Genomic DNA, 12,187 nt, shown 5'->3' on the forward strand with positions numbered 1-12,187 from the left:
CGACCAAAGCTGTGGATTAAACATTTCCAGTACATAAAGAATCATATTTACTCTTTTTATTATTGAAAAAAAGTTGAATATTACCCTCCATTAGACTGCTAGTTCTTATGTGAACACTATAAACACGGCTTAAATTTGCTTTAACCACATGTCATCATTCACCACACAACAATTTTTTTTTCTACCGTCACCATCCAAATTACCAATATCTTTATCATATATTACTGTCACCGCCAACTGATAGTATAACGAAGAATAATATTAAGCATTTTTCAGTAATAAAGATAGTACTATTACTTTTTCCTTTATATATTTGTAGTTCCAAGGCAGTGTGGAATCATCATCGTTAGATTGTTTATAATCTACTGACAAAATTATGCTCGTTATTCAACCACTCCTCAGTCAACATGTTCACACACACATTTGTTCCAAATTATTTCATAAATCTTGAAAAAAAATTTAACCGTCGAGCCGTTTTATATATATATATATATATTCCAAGAGGGTGGTGTCTATGCAACCGAGCCCCGACCTTGTGGAGGTAGATATAGTTTTTCCGATAGACCTTCGGCTCAGGCTTGGAATTCACCAAGAAGTTATGGCCTAAGAAAATTTCTCTATTTAATGGGAATAATTAAAGTGAGATCTAAATTGAATGTAAAAACCTAAGTACGTGGCTCTAGATTGAATGAAAGCAACGTATCAAATATCACTCTCAAATTGTATATACAATTTTTATTCAAATGGGTCTAAACAAGTTTTGCTCAAGTCCTTTCTTTTTCGATTGTTCTTTTTAGAACTTTATAATAAAATATTAAATGCTCTTGGAATCCAATTTGGAATTGGATTGAAAAGTCCAATTTGGCATTCACAGTTCCTTGTTGGAGTTGGATGACCACCTACGTAGAGAGTCCATGAAAGACTTGTCAGATACATGACGATCAAGCATACCCAATTGGATTGGGATTTGCTATTTATCATCAAATAATTGAGAAATTTTGAGTTACGACGCTATTTATAGATTTGTTCTAGAATCTATTTTTGCGATGTAAGAAATAGGTCTGTACCTAAAATTATGTGTCTTTCACTGTATGTCATGAATATTGTGTCTTTCAAATATCAATACCTTTTCACTATTTCTGATGATATTGGCTCTGGGCTCGAATAAAACCTTCTCAAGTACTTTACTTTATACTCCCCCCGTTTTACTTTCTTTGTCCTAGTTTGACTTAACAAAAAATAAAAGTAAATTTGAAACTATTGTGATTTTAAATGAGCCATGATATATATTATATACTTATAATTTTTTTAAGACTTCTGATCTTAAATATTTTATAATACTAATCTCTCAGCACGTGTGTTGTACGTGTATTCATACTAATCAGTATAAATATTTTAACAAATGGAATAACTAAATGTATATCAATATGAGTAGCAAAGAAAAAGGCTAAGGCACAAAAGCACCATAGCAAACCTTTCAATAAGATGACATCAAAAAATAAATATATCCTCCACTGTCTTTGATCCTCCCGTGATCTCATCTCATGTTGTGTGTTTTGGTGCTAATGTGCCTTTAATTATCAGTGGCGGACCCAAAATTCAATGGTCTTAGGTGCTCATCTTAAAATCAACAAAATATATAGCTTTGAGTAGGATTCGAACTCCACTCCTTCATGACTTAAGTCTAATACCTACCACCTTTTAACCAAAGCAGCAAAATCTTTTATTACTTCTTGAGTGCTATTTATTATTTTATACCGAAATGTCAATATTTTTTATATGTCTGCATAAAGTGTTCGTCACGGATATCGGGTGCTCGAGCACCAAAAACTAATACATGAGTCCGCAATAATTACGTCTTTCATGCTTTCAAGTGTATCAAAAATATCACCATAAAAACAAAAAAAAAAAAAGCTTTATTCTTATCCTTTATTTCGTAATCACCAGCTCATCACCTTCATGTATTTTCATTTCATCTATTTTTCTTCTTGTTGCTTCTTCGGTCTCATAAAACTTCTCCAACTATTAACATTATTAATCGTTTGCCTATTAAGCGGAAGAACATAATATGAATAAAATGAATAAAATAAATACACAAAAAGCCTAACTTCTATCAGTATATACCAAGAGTTCAAACAATATAAGAGCACGTAAAAGATGGATAAATATGCAAATATCTACTGACACTAAATTGAATTACAAAAAAAGAAAAGAAAAAAAGAAGCTAATACAAGCATATAGCATGGAGGATGAAACAACCGTATTGAAAATATATAGACAGATCTCAATTAGCATGCATACATGGTAAGAATGGAAAAAAAGGGAGACAACTAAAAAGGGAGACAACTACTTACCGCAGTGGCCAAATACTCGAAACAACAAACATAAAAATTAGAGCATCCAACGCATCCATTTCTTTATGTAAATATTTAGACACTTGTAGCTCTTCACACTTGTTGCTGATTCACCATAAATGATGATGCAGCCTCTTCAGTTGCTAAAAATTGCTCATTACATGAACCTAATTATGTGCAATTAACTACTACCAAATTTTAGGTTTGGAGAGTAATATCAAACTTCGTAATTGCATTATTGATTAGAAATGAATTTCTAACATTTGATTATGTACCATTGAAGAATTTAGTCACACACTTGAACGATAACCCATAAAGTCACGGGAATAGTTGGATAATTAGTTTATATGGATCCTTCCTGTGTAAAAGCATAGAGAAAAATGACATTGCTAAAAATTGACAAGGTAAAATTCCATTTATTCATGAAAAGGGACGACAATGAAAGGACACAATAGACTTTGATTCTTTATTACCTTCAAGACGGCTATACTACAACTCTTTGGCAGCCAAGTCAGTTCGGACTCTTCGGCTAATTTCGAGACAAATTTTATAAATTGTTTTTTCATACACTAATGATGGAGTAATTTAGTGGAGGGCAAATGAGACATTAAATTTTTAAAGGATATTGTGGTAATCTAACTTTGAATTTAGGGACTTCTCACTCTAGTTCTATTCTTTTTATCACAATAACGTCAACCTTCACCCAAACTATCTAAACCCAAAGTAGATAAATTTTAGGACTCTGGGATTGCAATTTCATCCCAACTTAACTTAAAACTTTTAAGAATATAAAAGTCATTCAATATTAGAAAGATATTTTGGTCGATCAACATTTAGCGTACATTATTCGTACTTTAATATATATATGATAATTTATGTAATTATAAAAACATCTCATTTAGAAAATATATGAATGTGTTATTCCCTCCGGTTCATAATTATGTATTCACTTAGTCTTTTTATTTTGGTTCAAAATAAGTGTCCACTTTCCTAATCAAGAAGGAGTTTATTTTATTTTTCATATTTGTTCATATTAAGTGCTAAGTAACCAAATTCCAATATGTCAAGTTAACAGTAATATGCAAATTTTAATTAAGGGTAAGTTTAGTCAAAATATCTTTTTTTTTTCTATGAATTAATATTTTTTTAAGGGGTGTTAAAGGGTAAATGGAAACTTATTTTGCAGTGAAGAAGTATTCTTTCTAAAACAAAATAATAAGGAAATAAACAAAATAATAAGGAAACACAATTTATTGAGAAAGAACAAAAATAATATAATAAATGTAGGTAAACAAACCATTTTGATAATACGGTCACACTAGTGACAAAGTCTGACTTGGCTAAGCTTAATTGCTAAGTAAGAAGTAGGTTCTTTCTTTTGGAATTTTCGAGGAATTAATTAATGAAGTTGAACAACCTTCTCTCTATATATATCAAGATGAACCAAAGAATTTGATACATTGAGCCAAAAATTATAGTAAGAGCATCAAGGCAATAAAAGAAAAATGGTAGTAAGTGCTTCTCATTCTTAGTTTGTCTCATTATCTTAATAGTGTTTGATTTTTTGAATTTTATCTGACAAATGAAGAGTTAAGAAACATTTCAGAAATGCTTTACATTTGAAGAGTTGTTTACAAGTTCATTGAGCTAAGTAACCACATTTGTTGTAGCAATTGCATTTCTGAATTTGTTGGTTCAAATGTTATCAAGATTTATATGTTCCTCTGTTATTCAATTTAATGTACTTTAATTTAACTACATTGTGTTTGATCAGAGTGCGTGGTTAGGTGCAAGAGAACTTTCAATTGAATGGGCAGACAATCCAGACCACTGGACATGGAACTATATTTACAACTCGGGGTATGTATCTCTCTCTCTCTCTGCCATCCTTGAATCAGTTATAAAATTAAAAATGTATTCGTAGGTAAGGCTAATGTCTGCATACACTCCATTCTCCCCAGATCTTACTTGTGGGAATATACTGGGTATATTGTTATTTTTGCAAATGAACGTCATATAATGAGAGACGGATTCAGAGTCTAAACTTAATAGATTCAAATCTTTGTGATTTTTTGCCTGATCACATTTTATTTTTGACATTATAGGTTGAGAATTTAATACTGTTATTTGTTGAAATTTTAGTAAATGTTTACATACATATACATTTCGTGTAAAAAAGCGCAGGTCTTAAGATGGATATATTGAACTCATCCCTACAAAGTTGCATCTGTCTGCATATTTCCGGGGGTAGATGCAGGTCTTAAGATGGGTATATTGAACCAGTATATCCGATACAAATCATATATATATGCGTGTGTGAAGATCGATCAACTAGAATTTCAAAAATATGATATTTGGACTCGTTATTTTAATAGTACAATAAGTTTAGCGCTAGAAATCCTAAAGTGGAACCGAACAAGTTTAAATCCTGGTCGATGCATACTTTAAGCATTTCTCAAACATACAAGATATTCTTCTTATTTTTGGGGAATAATCATGACCACAAAGATGCAACTCAAACACGACTCATAACTTAAATCTTTGACACTTTGTGCAGTATGGAAGTAGCTGAGCTTCTCAGCGTTTGTTGGCTCGATATTCGAGGAAAGATAGACACAAGACGGCTCACACGAAAGACAAGTTATTCGGCATATTTAGTGTTCAAGTTAACAGATAATGCTTCTGAACTTGAAAGAGCAATTGCATCAGTAAGATTTGTGAAGGAAAAAGCAGAAGGAACTGATGAAGAGGGCTACACTGTTTTCCTCTCTAAGAGAAAGGAAGAAGGAGAAAATGGTATATTCCCACACCTACGAAGCGATGAGTATATGGAAATAAAACTAGGTGAATTTTTCAACAACTTAGGTGAAGAAGGTGAGGTTGAAATGAGATTGATGGAGAACAAAAATCCTAATTGGAAATCTGGGATTATTGTTAAGGGCATTGATATTCGTCCAAATTAAATTATAGCCATGTCCTCTATCTTTATGTTTAAGTACTATTTTCAATGTGATTTTTCTACTCGTTATGTTTGTTTCGTTTCGATTTTGCGTTGTTTATGAATTCTCTTCAAGTCTCTCTATGTCGTGTAAGATGTGAGCTTGTACAGAGCATGTCTTATGTGTTTTGTACCCAATTCTGAATCCGAAATAAGAGATTTCATGGTTTCTACTAGCTAAAATATAATGGTGTTCTGTATTTGCTGAGGTCAAGCATCATTGACTTTGACGCAAGGTGGGATTAGAGATATCAAATGAGTAGGTGGCGCGCGGTAAAATATACTGAATCCGTCCAAAAATTATTTGACCTGAGATAAACTGGATCACCAAAGTTAAACAATAGATCATGAGCCAATCCGTCCAACTCTTACCAATTTGTCCGATTACAATCAAACCTCTCTATAATTGTCATTTGTTATAGCAGCATTCACTAGTACAGTCTGATTTTCTCCGGAATTGATTTTTTATGTTATATTTTACTGTTTTATAATAGCATTCTGCCTATAACAACAATAACATTCATTATAGCAGTACATTCTTTATAAAATTACCTTTCTATAACAGCCAGGGGCGGAGACAAGTGATGGCCAGGGTGTTCACTCGAACCCGCTTCGGCAAAAAATTACCATGTATACACAAGGTTAAAATTATTTTTTATGTATAAATAGTATATGTTGAACCCTTGACTTTCTCCTTTCTTACTCTTTCATATTTTTTAACCCTTTAATAAAAATTCTGGATCCGCCACTGATAACAGCTACACTTAAATATTGTGTAATAATATTTTGTAAGAAATATATTATCTATAAAATAAAATATTAAAATATTTTTGATAATCATCATTAATGTCATGTATATAGTAAATTTCAAGTACAATTATCAAAAAATCTCCAATTATACTATTAAGTTATTAGACAACCGTCACGGGAAAGCTATTGAATTTCCTTTTGCTGAAAGTTTGAACAAAGACCTTCGTCAATTCAAAAATTATATTATTACTAAGAGACTGAAATTTATGAAACAATCTACAATTTTAGAATTCTTACATCAAACTTGAAAATTTAAATTTTCAATTAATTTTAAATGCTTATGTTCTTTAGATTTTAATTCTTTATCGGTATGGTATAACTAGTTATGGATTTCTTAGTAATTTATTAGTCTTTTCAATTTTTAATTAATGAAATATGAAAATCAATTAGTATTTTAAAATTAGCAAGTATTTTTGGTTTCGTTTATATTAGCATAAAAAGCAAGAAAAAATAATATAGTTTTTGCATAGTTTTGTTTATAAAGTTAAATGAAATCTAAATATCGAATGTCAGTATACATACATAGTAGCACCTCACTATTGCATCCATGAAATTTTAAGACAAACACTGCCATGATAGAGAGGTTTGACTGTATATACTTATATGTTGTGTATACATATGTATAGTGTATGTATATTTAGTATATGGTATACACTACGGATAAATCGTGTACATATTTTATGTAAATTAGATGGCCGAACGATTTTTTGCTACAATATTCCTAATTTTAATTTGATTGTTTGTGTTCTTATAATTTATTTAATTAGCAAACCATGGTTGGCATGATTACTTGCCATTCGTCAAGTACCGATAACAATAGTTATTGAATTGGTAATTTAGATGGCGAAAATTAAAACTTTAAGGCTGCGAAGATCGCCAATTGAGTGGTTCAAAATTTTCATTTAATTGTTATTAAAGTCTACTTTCCTTAGATTATGTCCAATTTTAAAATCATCAACATCTAACTCGACCAAAAGAAAGTGAAAAATTTCTTGAATCAGCTCGAATCAAGAAACTGCCTTCAGAAGCTTTTGAGGGAGAATAGTGGAATGTAAATGATGATCATTTGAAAGGATATGGTCAACCCCAGCAACCTACAAGCATGTTTGTAGCCTGATTGTTGCCGCACCCGTGTCGATCCTAAAAAAAATACTCTTATTTTGGAAAATTCGACACGCATTCTCGACAATTTTAAAGAGTCCGAGCAACATAGCCGATTGCATAACTTGGTAACTATCTTCATTCTATCTATCTTGTTAAATTGTTCACAAGTCATGCCACATTTTATTTCATTCTACCTATCTTATTAAATTATTCACAAATTATGTCGGATTACTATCTTCATTCTATCTATCTTGATAATTAAATTGTTCCCAAGTCATAATGAATTGGTGTGACTTTGTGCCTGTTCACAAAGAAAAAGCTTGATGAAAAAAATTATGACGATCTCATAACTTTGTGATAATGATAAAAAACACAGGCAAAAAACCCTTTTGAATAAGCAAAGCAATCCACTACTGTGAAAAAAAATTACACTAAGGACCCGTTTGGCCATAAGAATTATTCACTTTTTTTCGGAATTTTTTTCAACTTTTTTCAAAAATTAGTGTTTGGCTATGAAAATTCTAAATACAACTTGAAGTTGTATTTGGAATTTGAAAAACAAGAAAAACTTGTTTTTCAAGTTTTTCACTTTTTTCACAATCAAAATAATTACATTTCAACAAAAAAAAAAATACAGTTTCAAAAACTATGGCGAAACACAAACACAATTCCAACTCCAAAATTCCAAAAAAAGTGAAAAAGTTTTTTGTTTCTTTGGCCAAACGCCTACTAAATTAGTTCGTACTAAAATTTTCTATTACATATTTATATATATATATATATATATATATATATATATATATATATATATATATAGAAGGTTGAGGAGGTTAAGGGTGCTGTTCGTAGGATGCGCAGGGGAAGAGCGACCAGACCTGACGAGATTCTGGGGGAATTTTGGAAGAGTGCGGGCCCGGCAGGTTTGGAGTGACTGACTGGGTTGTTTAATGTCATCTTTAAGACGACAATGATGCCTGAAGAATGGAGGTCGAGTGTAATGGTCCCTCTATACAAGAACAAGGGAGATATCCCGAGTTGCAACAACTATAGAGGTATCAAGCTGCTAAGTCATACTATGAAAGTGTGGTGGAGATGAGGGTGAGGAAAGGACGTGTCTATTTCAGAGAATCAGTTCGGATTCATGCCGGGACGCTCAACTACAGAAGTCATCCATCTTGTGAGGAGACTGGTGGAGCAGTATAGGGAGAGGAAGAGAGACTTACACATGGTATTCATCGACCTAGAAAAGGCTTACGACAAAGTTCCAAGAGAGATCCTATTTTAGTGTATTTTCTAATGCTCAAGGAATTACAAGGCGGAATTGTATGAAGTCAAGGAAGTAAATAACTAAGACAGTTTGAAGGCAGTAATGTTTGGAGTAGTCAAAGAAGTAAATAACAAAGACAGTTTGAAGGCGGTATTGTTTGAAGGAGTCAAGGAAGTAAATTTTGTTTTGTGAGTATTAAACACTAATTGGCACTACTGTCTTATAAGAAGTGAAAATTGCAATTGTACTTTCAAGTGGAGTACATCTACATTGTATATGTCTTCTACTTCTTTATTTCATTTTATTTTGAATTCAATTTTACTACTCCGATATAGTTTTGGTACGTTGTGTGTTAGCAGAACACTTTCATACTTTGAAAATGAAGTCGCTCTTTGTGAAGCACAAATGGAAAACTGGAAACCAAACTTGACAATTGCGGAGTCGAAAGAGCGGCACTATTCGCAAGAGTATGGTTATTATAAGGTAAGTTTAATTGTGTGCTGAATAATAGTGTTGTATTGAGGACTTCATTTTCGACTCCAAGTTAAAGGACAGGATGCTGTTATAAAATTTAGTATATTATGAGTGGTTATAAGGACATCTTAACCATCAAGATATGAATTAATACATCAGGAAAAACTCTAACTAATGATAATAATACTAATAAATATAATTTCTTATAATAATCTTTGTATTTGAAGGTTAAAACCAGTCTTCCCTGGAACGTGCATTACATTATGAACTTTGACATGGACTGTCACATCCGTTCAATGGACCTTAGGTCGAATGATTAAGAACGTTAACAAATGGTGTTGTATTAAGATGTTAGGGACCTTTACTTTCACATAATGCCTTGACAAACCATAATTTTCATGTTTAGTAATTATTAGTTCTCATGGTGCTCCGTGAACTGCATCGTTGCAATTGGGTTGGAAGGACAAGCAGCTCTAGATTCGGGCCACATCCTTGGTGCTCGTGTTGTCTTGCTTGGAAGTAAAGTATGAAGCTATGAGTCTTTGTGTACCACAGTAATATTTATTATTGGTTACCAGGTGATGAAGTACGTCACAAACTTGAGAAGAGGGGCAGAAGAAACAAGATTCAATTTTTTGGGTAAGAAGAATCCAACCAAATCCCTTGATAGAGGTAAGAAGTTTGCACAGTACATCCAATAATATTTTGTAAAATTAGTCCCCCTTTTTATATTTATTGAGGATTACATTACTGCATGATTGAAACTAGGGCTGTTCACGGTTTTGGTTAAAACCAAAACCAAACCGAAAATTTAACCAAACTGAATAAAAAAACCGACATTTGGTTTGGTTTGGTTTGATTTGGTTTTAAATTTTAAAAACCGATAATATTTGGTTTGGTTATGGTTATTTTAAAAAATAACCGAACCAAACTGATAAATTATATACATAAATTTTATAATTATTTATATGTATAATATTAGTTTTTCATAAATAATTATAAATATTTTATACCTTTTAATCATTAATTTGATTTTTGGTCTACTTATTTCACATGATTGTTTAAGGTCAATGTTTTTAAGAATATGTCCAAGCCCATGTCTTTAAGTCTTTTAACTCTTTAAGTGTTCAGTGTAAACCTACTAATAGAAGCTCACGTTAGAGTCTAATGTCTTTAATTTAAATTTTTAGTCTTTCTTTGTCAGCCATTTGATTTTAGGTTGTTTCTTTTTTTTTCCCGAATTTATACCTTTCTTTTTTCTTGTCTGAATGGGTCCTAAACTTCTAATATTTTTCATATGAAAAGGACAGAGGTTGTAGATTTGGAGGTTCCTATAGAAGATACTTCAGTAACATTAGCATTTGCTGCAACTCAAGCACATGGTAATGCCCTAATACTTCTTCCTTGGGTAATCCTCCTAAAAGGCAGAAAAGAACAACTCTTTGTAGTCGAGACCCTAGCCTTGGGGATAATGATAGAAAAACATCTGAAATTTGGGATCATTACACAAAGTGTTTTTAATAAAATGGGAGAATTGAGGACAAAATGCAAGTATTGCCCCAAAGTTTGGGATCATTACACAAAGTTTTTTTATTTCATATATTTTCATTTTAATTTTAGGTAGTCTTTATGTTTAATTAATATGTATGTTTGTAACAACAACTAAAAGCTCCTATGCTCTACTTTATTTCCAGGTATGTGTATTAAGATGACAAAAATGGTGCAACCACTACTTAGTTAGTTTTTAGCTCTATATGTAATAGTTTAGCAACTTTGAGTAACTTGAGTATGACACTATCACTAATAGTGAAAATATTTCTATGATGTATGTTCCACCTTAAACGATAAATAAAAGTTATTGTTTGAACAAAAAAAAAGACATGTCTTTTTCAACTTTTTAATGTTTTACTGATAAGTCTCATGGCTGCTAGTCATAAACCGAAAAATCCAACCAAACCGAACCAAACCGACAATAACCAAACCGGTGGTTATTATTTTATTTGGTTTGGTTATGGTTTTAGACATTTAAAAACTGACTAAATTGGTTTGGTTATGGTTTTAATCAATAACCGACCCAAACCGAACCATGAACACCCCTAATTGAAACATCACTGTCACGCAATTGCCGATAGGTTGTATTCAAAAGGTACCGAAATTATAAAAATGTAACATCGTTAATGGTAATAATTAAGAGTGATGCACAGGAATATGTTGATCCATATGGAGGATTTGTGATGATGAACAAATTCTAATTCTTACAATTTAAAAGAACTTGAAAATCTACTACAAAATTTTAAAGAATAAATTTCTCTCAAGAGTTTCCTCAAAATCTAGCAGATATGGTATTGCATTCTAATCTTTCAAGGTGATGTTCTTTATCCTTTAAACATCTTCTGCATGTTATTTGTCACGTCTAAGGTATTTTCTGAATTGAAACTTTGGTTAGAAAACTGTAACACCCCGTACCTTTAATGAAAGTTTTGACCACGATCCTAGACTTAGAAAATCAGATAAAGAATGTGGGAATTGAAATTTTCCTGTTCAGTTGTGATATGGTGGTTTACGCCCATGAACAGTGGTCGTATTCTAATTTACGACCATGAACAGTGCCCGTAAACTGAAACCAAGAATTTCTGAACATTCTGGAATTTGACATTTTGAGGTCATATGGTTAAATACGGACCGTATTTTACTTTACGGCCCGTATTTCAAAACTTATTTGGAATTTGGGAAAACTTCCTTGATGAAAGTTGTAGAGCTTTGAAATACCTTTCCAAAGGTATCTTACGGGGGTCAAACGGACATCTGTGCAAAGAGTTATGGACAATTTTACTGAAGAGACGCAGTGCAGTCCGTATTGCAAAATACGGCCCGGGTATTGCAGTTTACGACCCGTAAACTGAAAATACGACCAGCACTGTTCAGGTCGTAAATTGCAATTTCACAGGACACTATATATTCATCCATATCAGTTCAACTCATTATTTTTCACTCCCTCAAACCCCAGAACGACTTCCCACTCTCCTCCAACATCAAGAACACCAAGGTAAGTCCATTCTAATTATTCGAACTCAATTCTAACGTATATCCTTGTAATCTAAACAAGAAATCATCAATCCTAATCTAGGGTTTTCAAGAAAACCCATCTCAAGATTCAAGAATCAAGATTTAGAAAATCTC

General features: G+C 32.1%; 1 protein-coding gene across 2 annotated transcripts; it reads left to right on the forward strand.

The window, feature by feature from the left end:
• Positions 1-3,733: 3,733 nt before the first annotated feature.
• Positions 3,734-5,540, forward strand: LOC132642231 (putative F-box protein PP2-B12). 2 transcript variants are annotated; one of them, XM_060359487.1, is made up of 3 exons: positions 3,734-3,865; positions 4,129-4,214; positions 4,912-5,540. In XM_060359487.1, exons 1-3 carry the CDS (start codon positions 3,860-3,862, stop codon positions 5,315-5,317), a joined length of 498 nt encoding a protein of 165 aa, XP_060215470.1. In that variant the 5' UTR covers positions 3,734-3,859; the 3' UTR covers positions 5,318-5,540. The 2 variants fall into 2 exon arrangements, with proteins under 2 accessions (XP_060215470.1, XP_060215471.1); XM_060359488.1 differs by having other exon boundaries at positions 3,748-3,862.
• The last annotated feature ends 6,647 nt before the right edge of the window (positions 5,541-12,187 follow it).

Source organism: Lycium barbarum, chromosome 5, assembly GCF_019175385.1.
Source record: "Lycium barbarum isolate Lr01 chromosome 5, ASM1917538v2, whole genome shotgun sequence".
NCBI lineage: Eukaryota > Viridiplantae > Streptophyta > Magnoliopsida > Solanales > Solanaceae > Lycium > Lycium barbarum.